The sequence below is a fragment of the Pantherophis guttatus genome, chromosome 2, assembly GCF_059756535.1.
Source record: "Pantherophis guttatus breed Tessera chromosome 2, ASM5975653v1, whole genome shotgun sequence".
Taxonomy (NCBI): Eukaryota; Metazoa; Chordata; class Lepidosauria; order Squamata; family Colubridae; genus Pantherophis; species Pantherophis guttatus.
In genome coordinates, this window is record NC_142064.1 from 174800473 (window position 1) to 174825228 (window position 24756).

The 24756-nt window shown below is 39.3% G+C and overlaps 1 protein-coding gene across 3 annotated transcripts; it reads left to right on the forward strand.

The window, feature by feature from the left end:
* The first annotated feature begins 3372 nt into the window (after positions 1–3372).
* On the forward strand, positions 3373–23788 carry BEST2 (bestrophin 2). 3 transcript variants are annotated; one of them, XM_034406624.3, is made up of 10 exons: positions 3373–3434; positions 11563–11740; positions 13232–13326; positions 14140–14373; positions 14754–14908; positions 17146–17223; positions 20288–20440; positions 21056–21136; positions 21956–22110; positions 22478–23788. In XM_034406624.3, the coding sequence occupies exons 2-10, from the start codon at positions 11589–11591 to the stop codon at positions 23073–23075; spliced, it is 1701 nt and encodes a 566-aa protein (XP_034262515.1). In that variant the 5' UTR covers positions 3373–3434; positions 11563–11588; the 3' UTR covers positions 23076–23788. The 3 variants fall into 3 exon arrangements, with proteins under 3 accessions (XP_034262515.1, XP_034262521.1, XP_034262536.1); XM_034406630.3 differs by having other exon boundaries at positions 3378–3429; XM_034406645.3 differs by lacking the exon at positions 3373–3434 and adding an exon at positions 11402–11473.
* Positions 23789–24756: the final 968 nt, after the last annotated feature.

Genomic DNA, 24756 nt, shown 5'->3' on the forward strand with positions numbered 1-24756 from the left:
AAGAACCCAAATACAGGATGGAATACAAGTTTCAGTATAACACACAATGCAAGAAGCAATGACAATAAGGGTCAGGGCATATGAACTGCTTTTGTGCATATAAACATGATTTCAGCAGAAGATTAAAAATCGGCAACATTCATTGAGAAAAGTCAAGTTATAACAAATTAATGTTCTGTAAATATAATTTTGCTATTAACATAAAATCTTAATTTTTTTCAGCTTTAAGATTCTGAAACAGTGTAATTTAGTGACATGGACAAATTACTAGGTATGAGAACTTGATCTTATCAAAGGTTCTGTTAGTTCAATCATCTATCTCTGCTTTTTTGCTGTTCTGGATATTTTGTGTTCCACATTAGCACTTCTTAGAAACATACACACCCATGGACATTTCCACATATGCTCAGACAAATATTCATTGTTGATATTTTGTGACGTTGCCTAGTTTTGAGCCAAAGTACAAATCACAAAAAGATTCAAGTGGAGTAATAATGGCGGATTATAACATCATATTGTGAAACAGAAAGTTCTGGCACTGAATCCAAGTAATGTTTGCTGCAGAACAGTGGGCAGAAAAGCTTACATAAGCAGAGGCCAAGGCTGTTGGGCTCAAAGGCAGACATTGTATGAAAACCAATATTAAGGATGGATTAGAGTTGGTAACCAACCTTCCCCAATCCAAAAAGACTACAAGCTCCAGAATTCCTCTCTTTCCAAAATATCTAGAAAGCACCCAATGGAGGAAGAAAGGTCTAGCCCAATGATGGCTAACCTTTTTGCCATCGCATGCCAAAAGTGGGGGGAGTGTGGTGAGGTCACACGCACGCGTGCCCACATCCATAATTCTATGCACCCTGCCCCCTCATGCTCCCCCCTCTTTTGGCACACGATGGCATGGTGGGCCCGGTAGGCCCGTTTTTCGCTCTCCCCAGGCTCCAGAGCCTTTCTAGGAGCCTGGGGAGGGCAAAAACAGCCTTCCCCACCCCACCCAGAAGCCCTCTGGAGGCCGGAAACAGTGTGTTTCCTGACTTCTGGTGGGCCCAGAAGGCCCGAAAATCAGCTGGTTAACGCACGCATGCATGCCAGAGCTGAGCTTGCATGCCCACCGAGATGGCTCCACGTGCCACCTGTGGCACCCGTGCCATAGGTTCGCCATCATGGGTCTAGCCATTATTCTAGCACAGCTAGAATTTGTAAGGCAGAATTTTATAAAATTTGAGGAGCATATCAGCCTTAATAATAGTAAATATAATTTGATGTGATGAGTATAAACTATGATTTATAACCAAAGTGGCTATTTTTACCCCACATGTTAAGCCAATAGCAAATAAGCCACATTATGGTTTGCTGCAAAATGTGATGTCATATGACTGCATCGCTTACCAACAGTAGTCCCAGCACTCCCAGTTTCCATTGTAATCCCGGGACTGCATGACTGGTTTAGCAAGGACCTCACCTGACAGTGATGTAGGAAGAGGTGAGAGTCTCAGAGAAGCAGGTGGGCGGACAGGCACCCCAGGCAGATGTTATGATCTGCAAAGTGGCAGGTGTAAAAAAAAAAAAAGCCTTGGGAGTGATTTGCAACCTCCTGTGGCTTTCCCATTGACTTTGCTTGTGGGAAGCTGGCAGGGAAGGTCGCAAATGGCAATCCAATGACCATGGGAGGCTGCAACAGTTATAAGGGCAATCCAGTTGCCAAGCACCCTGATCATGACCACATGACTGGAAGGCAGTACCGGAATGGCTGGAACTTCAAGGACTAGTCGTAAGTCCCACTTGTTCAGCACTATAGTAACTTTGAATAATCACTGAACGTGTAGTCATACCCGTAATTGCATAACATAGGGATTTTCCACACCATTTTCACACACACACACCAGTTTAAAATCAGCTCAATGTCTTCACTATATATATATATATATGAGCAATAGGAGGATGGAACAAATATTGCACAATCTGTTTCCTGTTACCATGCTGATTCTTCCATGTTTTTTAGTACAGGTAGTCTTTGACTTAAACAGTTCATTTAATGACCGTTCGACCCTGAAAAAAGTGACTTATTACTATTTTTCACACTTACGACCAATGCAGCCTCTCCACGGTCATGTGATCAAAATTCAGACGCTTGGCAACTGACTCACATTTAGGACCGTTGCAATGTCCCAGGGTGGTGTGATCACCTTCTGTGACCTTCTGACAAGAAAAGTCAATGGGAAAGCCAGATTCACTTAACAATTGTGTTACTAACTTAGTAATGGCAGTGATTCACTTAACGACTATGGCAAGAAAGATCATAAAATGGGGGAAAATTCACTTAACAAATGTCTCACTTAGCAACAAAAATGTTGAGCTCAGTTGTGGTCGTAAGTCGAGGACTACTTGTATATTAATGTTTATCTAATATTTTACAAAAAGCATTCATTTAGTTGCTATGATAGCAATCTATAACTGTAGAGGAGACCGTGGAGTATAAAAAACATATGCAAAATCTCTCAAAGATTTTCTTTGTTGCATTTGTAAGTCCCTGAATTGGAAAGATACAATAATTCAAACATTTGGCAATTTGCAATAAGGTGCTTTTCTTAATCACTGTGGCCATGTTTGCATATTGCTGCTGCAGTTGGGAAGAAAGAGAGAAGTTAACAACAATGCACACAGGCAAACTTGTGTTTGGAGAAAAAGTCTGGTATGTGGAAGGATGGATGAAACAAATGTTCCTGCCAATGGAAAAATGGACTATGATCAGGTCTTCAAAATTGCAGTATGTTAAAATAAAATAGTAGCTTTGCTGAAGTTCCAATGAATCAAATAATTTGATTCAGCCCTCCTAACAGACATTTAGCGATTGCTCCGGTCCAGAGCCAACCTTAGAATTTGGCACAATCCTGATGAAAAATGCTTGTTTTACTGGTAAGGCCTGTATGCCCTAGGTAAAATGCTAAGCAGTGCAGTCTAATTTCCCTTAAACAAGTTAAATTAATTATATTCTAGATATTATCAGTGATACACTAGATAAGAAAAATAAGTTGTCTGGATTACATCATTGGATGTTACTCATCTCATTCTTTCCCAACTTCTATATTCAACTACTATTTCTTTATTCAGTGGCTTCGGTCAAAATTCTATTTTGCTACGAGAAATAACTCTTTATTTGCAATAAATGATGTGATGGACTATCATAAACCCAGGACATATTGCATATTTCTACCTTACATGCCTCATATCCTAGTGTGCGGCTTTGAAATTAGAGGTTGCCATGCTAGTTTGATCACTTAAGAGTATTTATCTGGAGACTGCATCCATTCAATTGCTAGGGTTGGGCTTTAGCAGGTACCTGCCCAGTTTATTTTACAACCAGCTAAGTTTCCCATACCACATTGAATACAGGAGCTGTTGAACGCAGATGATGCATCTCTGGAAGTTTCTGTAAGGTTTGTAATGGGCGTTGGGCACGGATTAGGCCATAGACTGTGAATGGCTGGCAAAGCAGGGCTTGCTTCTCCTTATTGTCTCGTTGCTGGGTAGAGAATGCTATTTTTTTTTCTGTCCATTGGCTTATTTAGATCAGTTCAGATGTGTTGGCCTTTTGACTTCTCTGACTCTCAGGCAGTAGAACCCTGAAGTCTGATGTATCTAGTGGGCATCACTGGGGGGAAAAGCCTTCTAGAGCAAAACAGTAGCTGTAAGAAGAGAGTTTGTATCATTTATAGGTGTGGGGGGGAACATGTAATTGATACTTGACCAAAAAGGCTTTATTTGGGATATATAACAGAACTTCTACCTCAGAGTTCTACCTCTAACTGACAGAGTTTAGAAATGATTTCTTTGAAAACTCAGTTCCACATTCATAACATAGAATGAATTGTGAATTAAGGCTAAGGGTTGGGAGATTACTATTTTAATTGTTACTTTGCCCCTAGAGTCAGACACGACTGGATAAGGGAAACCTTTCCTTTCCTTTTTTATATGTATTTGAGTATGATTTTACTTTTTACTCCTTACCTAGAGCTTAAAGTACTTCTACTGTTGTGTTTGCTACTAATTTACAGTACATTAAAATTGATCCCTGAATTTGGAGATGATAAAAAAAAATATCTGTAACAAACCAAGAAAATGCAGTTGGATTAGCTGTTCAGCTAATTAAAAACAAGCAGTCTTATAGCTTCAAATTTATATTTAACGGAAACATGTCTTTTTGAATTAACCTAATTGCCTGGTTCTCACAATATACGGAACTATTAAACAAGCCATACTGGTTGGGCTTGCACAATATATTGAATGACGTACTACATCGTAGTTTAGCCTAATATATTATGCAAATTCTATGAGTAATGCTTCTTGGTTGACTAAAATAGCATCTATTTTGTTATAAAATACTGAGAGCAGTCTCATTCAGATAGGCTCTAGACTCTAATGATCTTTTTAAAGAATTAATCCATAATTAGCATGCCCTCCAAGAAACAAAGCTAGGACACACTGGTTTTGTGGTGTTTGCATTCTTTTATCAGAGTCACAAACCATAAGTCTATGGCAATCTGCTTCTCCAAAGGACTACCTATGTGATTAGGGTAAGACTAGGACTTGGGAGAACCAGGCTGAAGTCTACTCTCAGCCATGAAAACTGACTTGCTGACTGTGACCCATCACTGACTCTCAGCCTTGCCTATTTCATAGATATGTTGTGATGATGAAATTAAGGAAGATTCTTCTATCAGTGTTTTTCCTGGAAGAAAAGCCTGGTATGAATCTAGTGAATAAACTCAACAACCTCTAATGAGTTATTTAATAGTATCAGGGAGAAAAGGCAAAATCAGCCACGCAGATACAAGAAATATGATTCATATAGCAATTTCAATCGTCAAGGAGATAACACATCAGCAGAATCATTACAGCTGGCTTACATCTCTATAACTAGAAATGTTTTGAGAGAACACAGGAATGATAATTTCCATCTTCCTACTCAATATTTAAGTCTTATCCCTAAAGATGGAAAAAATGCAAAAGAGATGGGAGTGTTACACTTTTGTAGATGTAAATGCAAGCACTTAAATGTGCTTGTGAGAAAGTAATTCTTTTGCTTCTCCTCTTTATTTTTCTGTCATAGTTTCCACGGCAATATAGCTGTTTGCTTGGTTTGTCTTTGTTCTACAAACCAAACCCTGAAGGTAATTGACTTGTTAAACACTGAAGGAGAAAAAGGCCCAAAGGGGAGAATGATTCCATCAGGTTTCAAGCAGAAAAAAAGGATTATAAATTCTTTCACAAGCTTATTATTCGCTGGTTTTAGAACAGCCTGAGATTGTATATAAAGATCCAACTTCCATATACAGATCATTCCCAAACTAAATCATCAATGCAGAAAATCAACTTAAAATACTGTAACCTATGAGGTTAGAAAGCTCAATGGTAAGGATTCAAGGTCATGTCAAGTTTTTCTTTCGCCAGCTAAACTCTTTTTCCCAGATAATTTTCAGACTACCATAACATTTATTTCTGAGCAGAGTGTAAGAAATTGCATATACTGGGATGGATTCAGGATACAGTAGAACCTCTGGTCACAAAAACGCTTCTGACCATGACCAAATTGGGTTCCGACCAAAAAATTCACATTTTTTTTTCACGGCCGATTTCCCCTTCCGCACCATTTTTTTTGTAAGCGCCAAATTTCCAAAATTAGGTTCAGGTTATGACCAAATCAGTTTGCGACCAAAGTTATGGAACAAATTATTGTCATGACCAGAGGTTCTACTGTATTTAAGAGTTTGTCTTTCATCTTATAAATTTACCCATCCTGTAGCTGTCTTTAAAGTTGCAATTGATACTTCTTAAGTAGCAGTGCAGGTTCTGGAATTCCCTTTCTTGGTACTTGGCTTTCAGTTTTGAAGTGTTTGTATGTGTTATTTTTGTGTGTGTCATACTGAGATTTTGACTGAAAAGATATTCTTTATAGCTTGCTTGGTTTTACTATATACTGCTTGGTATACTGTACTACCTTGCTTTTTTTTTTTAGCTGTTCAGGTCTGTATTTTTACATCAGTTTAAATGCATCAAATATATTTCATGTTACATATTATTATACCCATATAGTTTTCAAAGAACTATCTCTTTTCTCTTGTCCAAAAGCTTCTGCCATTCTGCAGTTCTTCCCCCTTCCTCTTAAAATTGACTCAAAAATAACCTGCAACAATTCTTGCAGACTTTCAGTTCAATTGCTTACCTCTCCCCTCTCAATCCAGATTCAGATGCCCAGCAATCAAAGAGTTTACCTGTGGGTGGGTTGTAAAAGGTCAGTTCAGATTTCAAAGGCTTAGATATGTAAGTACCGGTATTTAAAAACCTGTAGGGGCTGTCTGAGCTGTTCCCTTTTTTTGGCACCTTATCTCTAATACTTGCATCCCTAGTGAAGTTTGAATCTGAAAATCATTGTGAGAGAACTTTGCAAACCAGTCTGCTCCTGCAGGTATCCTGGCTAAAGGCTACTGCAAGACAGCAAAATAATATTTTGCACAGGTTAGTGTTAAAATGGTTTGTTTAGGGTTCTCTGTTCCTGCAAGCAGCTGGTTCTTTTTCCTTGCTTTGTAAAATTTTGAATCCTGTGAATGTTGTTACAAGCTTATGGCTTCTTTAAAAGCTATTGCGTGCTGAGATCATTAATAAAATTTACTTACAGGTGTTTCTAGTTGGCCTGCATGTGGTTTGGGATTGTAGGCGGTAAAGTTTAAATGCTTGCCTTTTCCGCCTTCATCAGTATAGGATCAGAGTGATAAACTTAGAAAGACTTCTCCTTGGATGCATTTATATTTATTCCAGTATTGAATTCTGGGCTGAAATCTGAAGGAAAATCCTGTCTCTTCTTTATTGTCAATGAGCTTCTCTAGTTCAGCGTTTTTCAACCTTGGCAACTTGAAGAGGGATAGAAGTCAGTTCCCAGTATCCCCCATGCATCATGCTTGCCAAGAAAGAGCAACACTGCTTTAGCTCAGTCTGAGACCCTGAAAGTTTGAATATTATAGGAAATGTATTGAATATTAATACCCATTCTAAAAATAAGGTATGCTTTAAGCAATGTTCTATATTATATCTGTGTATTTAATTGCTGAACAATAAGTATTAATGAAATCAGATTATTTGTAGTCTAATCTATACATATTTAGCATCACAATATACTTACGCTCATTCTAAAATTATTTTTACAGTCCTTTAATGTAACCTTCAGAGTCTGATGCTGCATTTGCAATGATAGGCTAATGACACTACTTATTCCCTGAATTGTTTACAGGAATTGGTAGAAACTCTGTTGAATGTTTCTCTTGTGGCCATTTTCCAAGGGAGAACTACATTATAGCAGATTCAGTAAAGATTATGCTATATCCTTTGGTCTATCAACTACCATGAGAATCTTGGTGATTTCATGTAGGGACTTAAGACAATATAAATCTTAAAGGAATGAACTGTTTCTATTTGCTGAGTTCTCCCATTAATTGATGCAGCATGTGGAAAACTTACCTGTGTTTAAGGTGATCAGTTTGATTCCAGACATTAGGATCTCCTAGATTTTCTGACTCTGAGAAAGAACTTTCTGCAAATACTTTATAGGCTCTAGCATAGTTGCATGCAGACCAAACTTGCTAACCAAGATGCTTATTGCATTATTTTCATTTGCAAGTTATTAAGACTCATCTCACCTAAGAGCAATGCTTTGGTTTGAAGATCAGTATTCTCTCATTCATATTTTCTTTTCTTCCATCCCCCAACTGCTTCTGGGGAAGGGAAGGAAGGAAAGAAAAAAGGAAGGAAGGAAGAACACTCAGGGTCTTATGGTATTTGTTTATGGGTTGAATCTCAGTCAGTGGTCAGTTGTACGACAGCCAGACTTTAGTTAAGGGAAAAAAATTGGCTCAGTATTTACTCATTAATGAAGAACTCATTTAGATAGTCTGGAAAGCTGCCCTCCTTCAAAGGCTTTACCTTCCACTCTTAATCCAAGAAGGTTTGATTGTTGTCCCCCCAGGGGAAGGCATCTGATTTCTCAATTCTTCTTGGAATAGCAAGTGGGGAGGGGAAATCTCTGAAAAGAATGTACCAGATGAGAGAAGCATTGCTAGATCTGGACAAGGTAAGGGTGTGCGTGTGAAAGATTAAATCAGACCCCCTTCAAAGTATAGTTAGAGGTCTCTTTTAGAGTTCAAGGATTTGTTCTACTGGTTTGAAGGAGCAACTAATTTAACTCAAGATAAAAAGGGAAGGGGCTACAGCTGTGTCCCAAGGTTTTGCAAGAGAATATATTCTGATGAATGCTACATATTTTGCCAAATGCAGATCTACCAATAAAAATTTCAATAATCCAGCTGAATTGCTATACTATGATGGAAGATCTTTTTTCTAGATTTGTAGCCTGCATTTCCTTGAGGAGCATACATTGGCATATTCTGCAATCCTATATCCTGTTTTTCCTCCTACAATAGCCTTGGAGTTTGGTTGGGCTTGGAAGGAGTGATTGGTACAAAGTTGCCTAGTAGGTATTGTTGATGGTACTTTGATCTACCATCTGCAAATCAAACTGCTTTAAACAAAAAGCTGAAATATTGGCAAGGTTATCCCAGTCCAACAAAGGAGTGTTGTGGGAATCCTTGCAGGTTTTGTTTTCTTCTTGCTATTGTATATAGCCTATAGCTTGCAAAGGACTGGCTTTTATTCTTTTGAATATTTATGTATTAATCGTGAGAAAACTGCATATTCTTTTCCATCATAGGAACTTTATTAAACTGTGATTTGATTATAATACTTATTAAAATGACTGTGTTTGAATTCTGTATTTACTGTCACATTTGCCCATTATCCAAAGAATTTATTTGGGGAATGGCAGCCCTCCTTTCTCTTGCACACAAGAAGGATACGAATAGGAAATGCTAGGCTAACAATTCCTGTAGAGAGAGAATGCTGTTCAGTTGTGGGAGGGCCAAGCTTAGCATTATAGAGATGTGGAACCAGATTCAAGAAGTGATGGTCATTGGTTCAGTCATTGTTTCTCAGCCTAACTTGCCTACTTCATAGGATGGTTGGGAAGAAAAGGGGGTAAAGAGGTAATCACCACAGGTAAAGGAAGATTTAAAATGAAATAAATAAGACAACCTATTCCAACACAAGGATAGTGCAGAAAGTAATCCCTCATAGCATCATTTGATTTCAAATTACCATAAATAAAGCAATATCATATTCAAATGGGCACACAACTATTTTTCCAGAATTAAGTTTATAACAGAATAACACAGTTGGAAGGGAACTTGGAAGTCTTTTAGTCTGACCTTCTAGTCCAAGCCCCTCCTCAAGCAGAAGACCCTATACCATTTCAGACAAGTGGCTGTCCGTTCTCTTCTTAAAAACCTCCAGTGATGGAGCACCCACAACTTCTGAAGGCAATTTGTTCCACTGGTTAATTGTTCTCACTGTTAAATTCCTCCTTAGTTCTAGGTTGCTTCTCTCCTTGATTTGTTTCTATCCATTTTTCTTGTCTTGCCTTCTGGTGCTTTGGAAAATAGGTTGACTCCTCTTCTTTGTGTCAGCCCCTCAAATATTGAAACACTGCTATCATGTCATCCCTAGTCCTTCTTTTCACTAGACTAGACAATTCCTGCAACTGTTCTATATATGTTTTAGCCTCCAGCCCCCTAGCCAACTTTGTTGCTCTTCTCTGCACTTTTTCCAGAGTCTCAACATCTTTTTAATAGTATGATGATTTATGATGTGTGCATGCCAGCAATACACATGATGGCATAAGAAGATGTGCTTCTGCCTTGGGAAGCACATCATGCAGTATTCAATAAAGAGAAAACCACAAAGAATATGTAGGAGAAGGCGGCATGTTATGCAGCAATATAAGATTGTTGACAATTGCATCTAATAAGGCTTAGATATGTGCTATTTAACTAAGGCATAAAAAACTATAACGCTTAGAATAATTATGCAAACTTTTAAAACATGTCAGACCCACATTTGATGCATAGAAAATGAATAATACTTTATTAGATATTCTGTACTTATTTTTAACAGTAATATCTGATGTTGAAATCTTCTAAGCTATTTCAGTGAGGATTGTTTAAATTCAAAGCAGCGGCTATTCCAGCATTAAACTGGTAGAGCAAGACTGATATGCCTGCTGTTCTTTGTAGAATCTTTAGTAGGTCAAAAGGTACCACCTTCTATCATCAGGTGTTTATTTACATTATTGTAACTCATACTAAATGTGAAGCAATGTTAGAAGTGAGTAATTTAAGTTGGCAAAGGAAGCGCTGCTTTCTTTCTCTCACAATTCTATCTTCAATTTTATAGAAAACTTTTTCCCTCCCTGATGATGAGCATGTGAATATGGTGTTGCCTGTCCCCATTGTATTCATTAAGTGATGCCAACCTGAACATGTAACCTTATTAACATTATTAACTCCAATTTTACACACAGCAAAATTTGATCAACAATGGCTTTTTGAATATAAATTTTAAAATATATTTTTAAAAAAATCTTTAAGATGAACATAAAGCCTTTCCTGATTTTGTCTGTCTGTTATAACAAATAACTGTGGTTCCAGAGGACATTTTCTAGGATGTGCTCACATAAGGGGCTAATCCAAATTGCAGTTTATTGAATTAACCCTGAACCATAAAGTAGCCAAGTACATCTTAGCCTAAGGTATTGTATGTACCAGGTGTTATACAATCTTCTGCAAATGCTGGTACAACTTTACATTATCATTTCAGTGTTCAGATAATGTTATCTTCCACTTGCAATCTTGTCTTTTCCTGCCATATTTAAATGTTTAGTCTTATTTTAAAAAGGAAAAAAAAATAGAATCCTTCCTTGTCTTTTGATTTGCTAGGTATTGTCCTAGGAACACCCTTGGTTGCAAGGGGGAAACTAATTTCTCTGTGCCATTGTAGAGAACATAAAAGAAGAAAGGAAGATGCAAATCAGGGCTATTCTTTTTAGTTGATAGCTGAATTACCATGGAATAATGGCTTGAGGGCCTGATTCTCTGACCCAGTTAAAATCAGCAGTTTTGTAAAAGGGAGGGTTTTTTTTTAATCTCCCCATTGTAAAAAGTATTCTTCCTTCCATGACAATTATCAGTTTGGATGTTGTAATAACTCCTCCTCAGTGATGCTACTCCCTGTTCATAACTATCACTTTTTCCAAAGGAAAAACACTTTTGACAGGGGCTGAGGCAAGGAAAGCTCTTTTACAAACACACCCACTTAAGGGAGTGTTCTCACCAGAGCATCCTCAGAGTTTTTCAGTAGGACTTGCAAGGAATTCCCGCAGGGTTTTCTCCTTGCCGTGGGAAAGTGCCGAGCCAAAAGGAACCAATCTGGAGGGTGTCAGGTTGGGGAAGGCAACTTAAGTTCTCAAAGGTGAGGTTGCTGCTCTGTCCAAAAGGAATAAAAGACTCTGAAAGAACCTAACCTTTTCTTCTTCACTGTAAGTCCTCTTGTGAGAAACTGAGAAGGTGATCTGCATGAGAAGTTTGCATGTACTAAGCTCTAATTCTGTGTCTCCTTCAATTGCAGGTGCACTGAGCCTCTTTCTGCCTAGCATGACTGTTACATATACAGCTCGGGTGGCCAATGCCCGCTTTGGGGGCTTCTACAAGCTGCTGAGCCTATGGCGTGGGAGCATCTATAAGCTGCTGTACAAGGAGTTCCTGGTCTTCTCGGTTTCCTATTTGGGACTAAGCCTTACGTATCGGTAAATCAGGGTATCAGTAGGCATCCTTTCCCTCCTGTTTTCCCAGAACTTTGGGCTGTTATTAATATTCCACCTGCAAGCTCAGATTTTATGAAATTCCTTTTCTAATTTGAAGAATTACTTCAGGTGGTCCTCAATTTATGATTATAATTGACTCCAAAATTTATGTTGCTAATTGAGACATTTGTTAAGTGAGTTTTCCCCCATTTTACAACTTTTCTTGCCACAGTTGTTAAGTGAATCATTGCAGCTGTTAAATTAATAATCCGGTTGTTAAGTGGATCTGGCTTCCCCATTGAGTTTGCTTGTGAGAAGGTCACAAAATGGGATCACAGGACCCCGGGACTGTTGTGGTTTGCCAGCAGCCTGTGGAGCTGGCAGCAGAGTCAGATAGTGAGGAGGCTGGGGAGGAATATGGGCCAGTCCTGGAGTCCGGGGAAGGCTCGGATGAGGGCTCTGTGTCAGAGGCAGAGATGGGGCCAGGGCCATTTGGGAGTTATGTGCTGACTCCGGAGCCTCCAGAGTTGGACATCAGAAAGGCAGAGGAACATGGAGAGCCTGTTCCTAGTTCACACATGCGCAGAGCTGCCAGAAGGCAAGAACAGTTAAAACAAAAGGACGACTCGGGAGTAAGGCTTGGAGATGATTGGCCCCTCCCATAAGACATAAAGGAAGAGCAAAGGCACCTGGGCCTTTGCAGGAAGCAACGTTGTGGATGGTGTTGGTTGTACTTTGAAGCTCCATTTTTGACTCTGTATTTCTGTGTGGCCTTGCCAAGATAATTGCCAATTAGGTCTTTGGCAGCATGTCAAAGAAAATAAAGGAAGCTTAGATCAGAACAGGGACACTGCGACCATCATAAATATGAACCAAGCATCCAAATTTGATCACATGACCATAGGGATGGTGCAATGATTGTAAGTATTAAAAATGGTCCTAAGCCACCTTTTTCAGTGCTGTTGTAACTTTGAACAGTCACTAAATGAACTGTTGTAAGTCGAGGACCACCTGTATACCATACCATACTAAATTTACAAGGACATTGTTCATTCTGGAAAGTGTACTTTGGCACGAGGATGTATACTGTTAAAATAATTCTAAGTTTGCTATTTAACCTTTGCGCAGTTATTGGCCCAGTTGTGACATAAAATAAGTGATGAGGCTACATGTAAATAAGGTGTTGCCCCTTTTCAACAACAGTGTAATTAACCTGGTTCATGAAATTACTTGTGTCAGTTATAGCCTATTTAAACAAAAGAGTGGGGCACTGGGTGAATATGTCTGTATTTCTCTTCCTGGCTGAGCTGTGTTGAAGTTGAAACGTGAATAAGCCAAATGTAGATAATTAAGAAACGTGTAAAAGCAGTCTCTCATGACGTCTTATGGTGGATTCATGGTTCCTTCAATTATCCCAATTTTCAATCCAAGCCCATGGAAGCCAGTCACTGCCAAATAATAATTTTGTTTAATATTTCTTCTTTCTATTTCTAGGTATGTCTTAAAAGAAGATCAGAAACGGATTTTCGAAAAGGTGGTCATTTATTGCAACAAGTATGCCAATCTCATCCCTATCGCCTTTGTTTTGGGTGAGATGCTTCATTTCCCAACCTCCCCCTTTTGCTATTTCCATTCCAACTCTTTCCCAACTTATCTGCCCTCAAAGATGATGGGCAAAATGCAGTGATTTTTTTTTACATATCAATCTCCCCAACTCTCTTGTTTGTGGCTCAAATATGAACCTCCCTCCTTCATTTTCCCATTCTGCCAAGGGACTAGCACAAATAAAGGATGCTGGTTGTTAAGCAAATTACAAGTTGTCAATTGTTTCTAAAAGCAAAAAGTAAAACCTCAAAGCCAAGATATTGGAATTTCCTTAATTCCAAAATCTTGGCCTTTGCTCAATATTCAGAGAAAAACACAGAGCATCAGAGAAATGTACATTAGTAATGACTTTTATTGCAGAATACTGATTCTTATGGAACTATAAGAATTGCATTCCTAATGAGTAAAAGGAGTAAAAAGAATTACAAATAAAAACTTGTAAAGGGATGGGATCTAGAAGTAAAAGCCGAGAATGGTAAGTGGGCATGAAATGCTGAATGGACTATTTGAAAAGAGAAATAAGCAATGTGGAATACAAATAAAATGCAGTGGCTAAAAAACTGAATAAAAAACACTTCACACATTTTGTTATAACACATTTATTATAATTCATTGTTTACATGTTTGTATGGCTGAGTTTTGGCTTTCAGGACCTGTTTTTGGTTTTATAACAAAATAATCCTACCCCCAATGAGATTTGGATTGTGGAAGTCATATTCTAATGTAATTTGGGAAGAAAGGCAGAATATAGTTTTAATAAATGAATAAATAATTTTTTCTTTCTTGGATTTACTCAGGCTTCTATGTAACGCTGGTAGTAAACCGCTGGTGGAGCCAGTACACCAGTATGCCAAAGCCAGATCGCTTGATGTGTGCCATCTCTGGAAACGTCCATGGTGTAGATGAGAAGGGACGGCTTTATCGACGGACACTCATGCGCTATTGCAATCTATCAGCAGTCTTGATCTTGCGCTCAGTCAGCATTGCTGTGTTCAAGCGCTTTCCCACCATGGACCATGTGGTGGAAGCAGGTAAGTGTAGCACTAGAGGCCCATCTTCTTGTTGACTTTTGAAATGATTACATGGGAACATTCTAAAAAAATGTAGAAAGTCAAAGTAAGCACTATTTAGGACAGCCTTTAATTTGGAAGGTGCTGCCTGGTAAATGCCATTGTAATGCACAATTTTCAGTTTTATCCAGTCTCGTACAATCCAGATATATTGGGCTACATGACCAGTAGCCATTATTGATAGAGCCAATGGAGACAATAATATTATAGACCAACACATCCTGAATACCTTAGGCTATGAAAGTCTGCATGAGAACGTGCTATTGTGTCTCCTAAAGAATTTCACCAATCGCATGAGTGGCATTGTATATAAACACCTGCTTCTTTGCATCTGCTTCAAGGATTCATGACTCGTGAGGAACGCAAGAAATTTGAAAATCTCAACTCTTCATACAATCGATACTGGGTCCCCTGCATTTGGTTTACCAATTTAGCTGCACAGGCCCGTAAAGAAGGCCGGATACGTGACAACTGTGCTTTCAAGTTGCTCATGGAGGTGAGGTTCGGAATCTTAGCATTAGAGTTATAAACTTAAACTAGTTTAATACAGGGGTGAAATGCTCCAGGTTCAGACCGGCTCGGGCGAGTAGGTAGCGATGGCGGCGGGCAATTCGGAGAACCGGTAGCAAAAATCCCTGCCCCTGCCCCCATGCCCAGCTGAGCCGCGCGATCATCAAAGCCTTTTTTTTCTTTTAAATGGCTCTGAGAGCCCGGCTCTGACGATCTCAGCTGTTGTCTGCTAATCGGTAGCAAAAGTCCCTACCCCTACCCCCTCTCAGCTTGCTTACCTTAGCTGCTGGTCGCAATGCCTTGCTGTAATCCCTGCAGTCCATTGCATCAGCAAGCAACTGAATCTCCTTGCCTGCAATCAAGCAGGCAGGGAGTTGTGGACTTCAACTCCCAGAATTCCTCAGCCAGCAAAGCAAAGCTGGCTGAGGAATTCTGGGAGTTGAAGTCTACAAGTCTTAAAGTTGCCAAGGTTGGAGACCCCTGTTCTATTAGATAAGTTTTTTTCCCCTTTGGAAGCTTTAAAAAAATAGTTAATTGGGTATTTTTTAGTTGTTCTTTTTTTAGACCTAGCCATTTAAAGTTTAGGAAGTTTTATATTTAGCTGATTTTATATAAAAATAAAAATAAAATAAAATAAAACAATATTTGTGCAGCTTTCTGAGATTTAGTGTGTTTCTGTAGTGTTTCACTCTAACTACACAAAGACACAAAATCTCATAAAGCTATATGTGGAATTTTGTGTGTGTAAAGTGTGAAAGTTGGTTTTTTGGGTTTTTTGTGGCTGTGTGAGGTTCCTGCTTGTTGCAGGGGCCATTTTGGGTCTAGCACAGCTGCTTTTACATTGTGGGTGAGCCAGTTGTGTTGTGTTGTGTTGTGTGTGTGTAAAGTGTGAAAGTTTTTTGGGGGAGGTTTTTGTGGCTGTGTGAGGTTCCTGCTTGTTGCAGGGGCCATTTTGGGTCTAGCACAGCTGCTTTTATAATGTGGGTGAGCCAGTTGTGTTGTGTTGTGTTTTGTAGGTTAAAAAAGGGCAAAGAAGTGACATTGACTTCGCCATGCCCACCTGACCAACAAGCCACACCCTCCCAGTCACCTTACCACCAAGCCCCACCCACTAATTAAGCCACGCCCACAGAACCGGTAGCAAAAAAATTTAGATTTCACCCCTGGTTTAATAGTTATTTCCACTTCCCAGAAACTTCTAGTTTCTGGTGTTCCAACATTTCTGAGCACCTTCTCAGCCATCCATAATGCTTAAAATTCTTCTATTACAGTAGAGACCTGGCATTTTAGAAGGATCGCATCAGTTCCTTTCAAGATGGCCAGCAACAAGGAATTGTTGGAATTGTAGTCCAAAAACATCTAGAGAGGACCAGGATGTCTGCTTCTGTTCTATCGATTTAATGTTGCAAAACAGGGTCAGGAGAGCTTTTCTTTGAGATGCATTAATACCCATCATTGAGCCATCATCACCACCTCTCATCCTAGCCATCATTTGTTTTGTCTCAGATGGGGAGAGTGATATCCAAAGTAAAATATAAAGGTTCGTGTGGAAAAAACATTTGATTTTGTATCCAGGTTCCAATTAGGTTTTTAAATGAACCAAAAGCTAGGAAGGCTATTTACTGTAAATTCTAAAGCTGTATAATCTTAGTACTTGGGAAAACTATAGAGTAGATTATAAAAAGGTAACTTTGTAAGAACCTTGAAAACAATGCGCTAATCAGCAGAAATTATGGATTTGTTAAAGTTACTCCTGTAATATTTAATTTTATTACATCTTCCTCATTGGATTGTGATAGTGCTATGAATATAATTCATTTATACCCATATAAATATCCAAATAAGCATTTGACAAAGCTAGGTCCTCTCTTGACCTCTCCTTCCAGCCTAGCTGGCAATTTCCCAACATCTACAATGTATCTACCATAAGACTACTGAACAGTACCTTAACACTACTTTCCAGAGCTAGCTGATGCAACTACTGAAGCACCAAATGTCCAAGAGGAAGATACTATATATGGCCAATTTTTATCAGAAGTCACTGAGAAGTACAGGAGAATCAGCAAAATCACATTTCTCTGCCTCAATCCAGAAAAAAGTCACTTTCACTTATTGATTTGAGTAAAGCTATACATATACCTGAAGGCATTGTAGAAAGCTATATGTAGTTGTAGAAAGTTCTCACGCCTCACACAAGCAGTGATGATTGAATTTTCCCTCCAGGAACTGAATCATTTTCGTGGCAACTGCAGCATGCTTTACCACTATGACTGGATCAGTGTACCATTAGTATACACTCAGGTAAGCTGTCGGACTCTGAGTACACAAATGTTATTTCACTGGTGAATGTTTAAGCATATCCTATTGTTGGCTTTTCTGGTTTGTGTGTCCTTTTTCTCTTGTTTAGAACAGATTAAAGGATTATGACCAGATTTAAGAGAAAACTGGTGACGGGGAAGTTTATCAACTCTTACATCTAACAATTCTGTTTTGTGGCTCTCTAGACTATCGCACATCTGTGCCCTATGCAACCGGTTATTTGTCCAGGTTTCAGAGAGCAGTTTGAAAGAACATTCTTATAAATGCAAAGGATTGCATTTTTACGAGAAAATCAGTAGATGGCAAAAAAATAATTCTTCTACTCCCTCTTTCTAATGGTCCCATGATATATTGGGACCAGAATGTTGAGAATTCCCAATATATATGATCATTGATTGCGAATTCTGGGAGTTGTAGTCTATATCTGGGAAAACAGTATCAGTATCTTCGGCAATGTATACTATCAAAGCTTACTATCAGATTAATGAACAACAGAGATGGAATCGCTATAGAATTCTGTTCCACACAAATATATTTGTACACAGCATTGAGGTTTAACTGACTGACAGCTATACCAAATAGCGTTTGTGAATAATTCTGTGTCATTCTGAAGGGAAGTATTAAGGGGCATCCCCAGAACTCTGTCATCAGCTCAGTTCTATTCAAAAATGTGATCTGAAGAATAGGATGGAAAGGATGCTTGTAAATTTTGCAAATGACACCAAGCTAAAACAATTGGCTAATATCTTAAGAGTACAAAATCACAAAAATGACCTCAACAGGGTAATGTACAACTGTGTTAATTAGGGTAATGAAAACTATATCATGGATATAAGACTGGGGAAACTCAAATTGACAGCTGTGCACAAAAGAAGAATTTAGCTATAAGAGTACCCCAATGTTTGAACATGACCAGTAACTTTTATGTAGCAGCTAAAAAAACAATGTGCTGTGCCCAAATCATAGGAAATAACAGTTCCCTGGTATTGTGTGCTGCTTAGACTGCATTTGGAGTTCTGTGTTAAGAGCTGATACTGTATTTTAAAAGGGATACGGATAAGTTGGAGCATATTCAGAGGAAAGTTACCTGAATGATAAAATGTCTAGAAAGCAAGTCCCATGAACAACAGTTACTGGAGCCAGGAATAGTGAGCTTGTAAAAGAGAAGCTCAAGGGGAGCTTGAGAGAGGAGAATTGGGGGAATCCTGGTTGGAACAGAGGAATGAATGAATGAATGAATGAATGAATGAATGAATGAAGAGAATGCCTGGGTGAGAATTTCTTGGTTGCAACAGAGGGATGAACGAATGACCTGCAAGGACCCTTTTAACACATACATTATTGTTTAAATTATTATTATATGTTCATATCAATGTCAAATCATAGCTGCTGGTTCTTTAGCTGTGTTGACTTTCATATGCATTGAGGTCTCCCCAAAAATCTAGGATCTTGTAGTATATTATGTAATATATATATGGATCCAAGCAGTGTGGTCTTTTTCAATTGACTAATGGAAATGTTGTCAACACACACATTTTCTAAGTGCCGTCCAAGATTTTTTGGTATGCTGATAATCACTAGGGTGGTTGTGTGCTGATAATCACTGGGACCATCAAAGTCAGTTTCAATTTTAATTTTCAAATCTTGTTTCTTTGTCTTCTATTCTACTATCCCTTGGTATTGCTTCAACAGTTATCCACACATTCTTTTCTTCTTTTCAACCAGTTATATCTGGTGTGTTATGAGCCAAGACTCTGTATTTGGAAATCTCACAATATTTTAACCTGCCCATTTTTATTACATTTTCAACTCTATGTTCCCACCAATTTTTCATTATTGGTACATGGTAATTTTTATAGAAGCTCCATGAATCATTTTCATGAATATGTTATGTTGTATTTATAATCAATTTGTGTGATCTTGTATGAGCTGAGTATATGATCCACTGTTTTTTCTTCTTATGTTGAATCATTCTGACAAATTTTCAATTCTGGCCTTGATTTTATTAGTTCAAATACCCAAGCTTATTCTTGGGTAGTCAAAATCATTACCATTATTTCAAGCATAATTAGTATGTTGCTGTGATTTTAAATATTGAGCGCTTTAAGTTCAGTCAATTTTGAATTGTGGGTTATTGACACAATGATTGCATATGTAATGTAGTATATTTTTATTTTTATTTTATTTGATGTAACTGCCTTAGTAAGCTTTTGTCTTGAAAGATAGTATACAAAGTCTAAAACCAGCAAGCCACTAAAGCCACAACTAAAATTGGCCGTAGAGCAGAGCTGGTACATTTAGAACACTTTAAAACTCTCATACTTTAAGATGTGAAACAACAAGCTTGTCATGAATTCTATGGACAATATATACTGTCTGTCAGAGTACTTGGGTGCACAATAACTCTAGCAGAGCAGAGGTTCCCTTAGGGCTGACAGTTCTCTCTCTGGTATGTTTATTGAGACACTTAATTTTGGTCTGCCTACTGGCAGCAATTACACCCAGCAACCTAACATCTTATCTACAGAGTTACAATACTGTCCTTTATAACCTAGTAAACCAGGATATTTAGTTTACTTTAGAATAGCCGTACTTTAACTGTTTATTTGCAATCCCTGCCTTACAAAATGTACTCAGGATGATATAAAAGCAATTAATGATACTTAAGTTAGTTATCAGTGCCTTTCTGCGTACATTATTGGTGAATAACAAGCGGGAAAAAACTTTTACTGTTCTATTTTTCAGTGTTACATGAGATGTAGACCTAATTTCCACTGGAAACTAAATAGGGAATAGTAAATTATCTTAGGGTTTTTAAATTATCATGGAATTAAATGTATAATCTGAAAATTAGAACCATCATAATTTCTTCTATTAACATTGACCTAAAAAGAGACTGAAAATATTGTCTATTTCTTAGCAGTCCTAATTAAGCAAGCTGTACTCTAAATTGCATCCTAAGTAATTATTATAATAAAAAAACCCTTTAATCTGAGCAAAGTAGCTCTCCACCTTTTCATTTTCCTTTTCTCTTTTGCTCTGATAGGTGGTTACCATAGCTGTATACAGCTTCTTCTTTTCTTGTCTAATTGGAAGGCAGTTCCTCGATCCAGCCCAAGGTTATGAAGGACATGACCTAGACCTGTGGATTCCTGTTTTCACCCTGCTTCAGTTTTTCTTCTACTTTGGATGGCTCAAGGTAGGGCAGAATGGAGCTGGTTAATTTGCAGTGGCTGCTGGAGCATTTCCTACATCACTTTCCTCAAGCAGATCTTGCCCAGATGTGTCGAACGGGAGTTTTTGTCTAAGGAGATTCTCAATCATCCAGGTCATGGTTGTCCCAAAGGTGCTTTTTTCCAAAAAGCAATTGGACTTTCTTGGGTTTGGGGTTTTTTTTTTGGAAAACATTTGGTTTCTCATCCAAGAAGCTTCTTCAATTCTTGGATGCTTCGTGGATGAGAAGTGAAAGTAAAAAAAATAAAGTCCAGTTGCCTTTTGGAAAAAGCTCCTTTGGGACAAAAGTTCGCATTATCTTCAACTACTGTAGCTCCCAACCAGTCCTTTCACTATTAATTACTGTATTGAGAGCCAATATGGCTAATGCTAATCTTAGGAGGGAATGACTGGAATCCCTTATCTTGGAAAGCTGCTGTAAAGAATTGCTCAGGGCTAGGCCAGGGAATCCGATTTGGGGCAGAGGAAAAAGAGATTTAGCTTTCTTCCTCCATCTATTTGTATACTTGGCAGAAGATTGGGAGGCTCTGTACAAGAGACAGACTAAGGAGCTATCTTTCCTCATTGTGGATCTTTGCAGGTGGCTGAGCAACTCATCAACCCTTTTGGAGAGGATGATGATGACTTTGAAACCAATTTATTGATCGATAGGAACTTCCAGGTAACCCCCAACCTCTCTCTCCTCTTTTGCTAAGGATCGGCAAATGTTCTGACTTAGGCTTCCCCAAAAATCACGAAGCAGAACCTGATTCCAGCAAAACCCCTTTTATTAAACAAACAAGTGATTTCCTCTCATTCACTTTCAGCAAAGTCTTTCAAGGGAGAATTTACAGTCACAGATCTTATCTGGCTTAGAGAGCTGCCAGGCAGATATCTTCAAAACTTGGCAAGGAGTCACGGAGAGTCACAAACCAATTAAGTGAACTAATTGTCTCGTGCAAACGCCACTCCCCTTTCTCTCCTTTTATTCCTCTGGGAGGGGCCATTCATCATCCACCCATGGCCTTACTCCCAAGTTGACCCTTGTTCTTTAGCTGTTCTCTTCGTCTGGCAACTCTGTGCATGCGCACACTGGGAAAAGGGTCCAACTGTTTGTCTGCCTCACTGATGTCTGACTCTGAAGGCAGCTGATAACTGGCATCCGGCCCTGGCCCCCTCTCTGCCTCCCATGCATAGCCCTCATCAGAGCCTTTCCCAGACTCCAGGACTGGTCCGTGTTCCTCCCCAACCTCTCACTGTCCAAATCTGTCTGGCAAGCCACAACAGCAAAGCAGTTTTCAATCAAGATGAATTTTTCCATGATACAATAGTTGTAAACCTGTCCCCTGCCCAACAGCTGAGATTCTCATCCCTCCCTACCCCAATATAGATATCCTACATACATATTGACAAACAGACAGGCAAACACCAGTATTGTCTGCCTGCAACCAGTACTGTCTGCCTGCAAAAGGGATTCTTCACCTTCTGTTTTCTTCTGAAGGTCTCCATGATGGCTGTGGATGAAATGTATGGAGATCTGCCTCTCCTGGAGAAGGATAGATATTGGGATGCCTCAAACCCACGAGCCCCCTATACGGCAGCTACAGTTTTTCTGTTGCAACAGCCGTCATTCCAAGGCTCCACTTTTGATGTGACGTAAGGATTTCTTTATTCTTTGTGCGGTGCAAAAATTATTATTATTATTATTATTATTATTAGTAGTAGTAGTAGTAATAATAATAATAATAATAATAATAATAATAATAATAAATGATTAACTGGTGAAGACACAAGGGGGATCACAAGGGAATGAATCTTTTAGGTTTTCCTCATTTGGGATTGATCAACAATCTTTTCCCAGTGTGTGTGAAGCTCCCCATTGGTGAGACTGTAATTGTACAAGCATGATGACTGTGCATTTCCCACTTGAGGGAAGCCCTGTCACTTTCTAGTAATGGAAGTATCTACGGATAGTGCAAAATGGTGGTGCAAATTCTTTCAACCGCTTGTCCTCGCTTTCCAGACTGGCCAAAGAGGATATGCAGTTCCAGCCTCTGGAGGAGATTGCCGAGGGCCTTGAACAGAGCCGCCATGTGCCTGCCCACCTCTTGAACCGACTGCTGTCTACAGCTCCTACCTCAGGAGGTTTTGGACGCCGTCTCTCTCTGCTGAAGCGCAAGAACAGCTGTGTTTCAGAACCATCAACCACCTACAGCTGCCTTTGTCAGGACATGCAGGCCATTGACTGCATGTGTACCCCACCTGCCAGTCAGCAGATGCGCAGTAACAGCATTCCTTTCATCCCTGAAGGGGCGGGAGACTCTGGCCACGATACCAGCAGCCCAGGAAAGGAAGCATACAGCGTTCTTCCTGAGTCTCACATTGTTGAGCTGGGTGAACTTCCTCAGAGCACGTTGGACCAGGAAAATGTTACAGCTGCCCCCCATGATCCAGAGCCTCTTGTGGATACATCAGTTAATACAAATGTTTTGTCCTGGCCTCTCCTAGAACATGACTCTTCAGACACTTCCTTCCTTCACAACCCAAAGGAGGTGCCAAGCAAAGGGGTCAGCTATCCCCCATGGCTGCAGAGCCCCATTGAGGAGGAAAATACGCCATGAGTCAGTTATTGGGTATGCACAGGTGAGATGGACTTACTCCCTGGGACATCTTGTTATGGCAATCTTATTGGAAGAAGGCCCTGAAAGGAGGGACCAGCAGAACTGAACACACTTTTATAAAAACCACCTTTGTAGCAGGGACTTGGGGGAATTTTAAGAGATGTTGTGCAGACGCTCTTAATTTCATTAAGAAGAGCCGAGGTGGCGCAGTGGTTAGAGTGCAGTACTGCAGGCTACTTCAGCTGACTGCTAGTTGCAGTTTGGCAGATTGAATCTCACCAGGCTCAAGGTTGACTCAGCCTTCCATCCTTCCGAGGTGGGTAAAATGAGGACCCAGATTGTTGGGGGCAATACGCTGACTCTGTAAACCGCTTAAACAGGGCTGTAAAAGCACTAGGAAGCAGTATATAAGTCTAAATGCTATTGCTATTGCTATTGCAAATACTGTGTTCCTACCAAAGAACATGCTAGTTTTAAACCTTGCTTTTAACTTCATAGATTACATACGAACATAGAGTAGATACGAGTATCATACTGCTTTGCAGTGTTGCTGAAATCATTCTTATTTTTCTCCTCAATATGAACTAAGAAGGAAAAAGCCAAGAGGTGTAAATGAATTGTATGGCACCTTTTTCTTTCACAAGTATATACAGTCAACTGATTTAAAGCTTATGCTTTTATGTTTTATTAAATATTTGTAAATGTTTGTAAAACATTGAGAGTTTTGAATACTTTAAATCTTACCGTCATTCCTTGCACCTTTAACGAAGTAGTGAGTAACTTCATTCTGCTAAATGGTTGTCATTTTTTAATATTATTCCGGCCTCTGGAAAGTACAGGAAGAATGGCAGGGATGCAGTGTTTGTATTGTTCATGCCAGAGGCACTTTCATTACTTTAGCATCAGGTAATAACCTGCATAATTAGGGTCTCTACTAGCCTTTATAAGGTTTACATAAAACTTACAGGAGGCGGCAGGAAAACTAGACTTTAAAAGGTCTCATAATAAACCTCTACTACAGTGGCCCAGGGACCCGGGACCGGTTCTGTGGATAAAGTTTTTCCATGGACTGGAGGGGTGTGTGGTTTAGTATGCTGCCTGCATCCTGTGGATGGGGCGTCATTTGTTTCTGCGGCCCAGTTGCTGCTCTAGTAGTCCTGGTGCAATACAATTGTCAATAGAGGCCTTATTCCAGTACTACTGGTTACTACTTACTATCGGTTCTGTGGGCATTGCTTGGTGGGCATGGCAGGGGAAGGATACTGCAAAATCCCCATTCCCTCACCACTCCTGGGGGAAGGATATTACAAAATCTCCATTCCCCACCCCACTCTGGGTCCAGCCAGAGGTGGTATTTGCCGGTTCTCCAAACTACTCAAAATTTCCGCTACCGGTTCTCCAGAACCTGTCAGAACCTGCTGGATTTCACCCCTGCCTTATTCACAAGTATAAGAATACTCATCAGGCTTAGGTGCTTTTCCTATTTTCACAGATCTAGCATTGTTTCTTGAAGAGATAAATGTTGAATTAAATATACAGCTTGATCATGCCTAAACACTGGAATAGCAAATAAAATAAAAATTGATTTTAAGAACCCTTGAATTTTAAAACTATATCCTCATACTGGAGTACATCATTTATATCCAAGTCAGCTATAGCAGCAGTCCCCAACCTTTTCCAC

Bases quoted from the DNA above. Each gene is read 5' to 3' on its own strand.
- BEST2 (XM_034406624.3), top strand. From the start codon at position 11,589: ATGACTGTTACATATACAGCTCGGGTGGCCAATGCCCGCTTTGGGGGC. The intron at 11,741-13,231 runs GTAAATCAGGGT...TTCTATTTCTAG, and splicing joins GGACTAAGCCTTACGTATCG to GTATGTCTTAAAAGAAGATC. The intron at 21,137-21,955 runs GTAACCCCCAAC...TTTCTTCTGAAG, and splicing joins TGATCGATAGGAACTTCCAG to GTCTCCATGATGGCTGTGGA.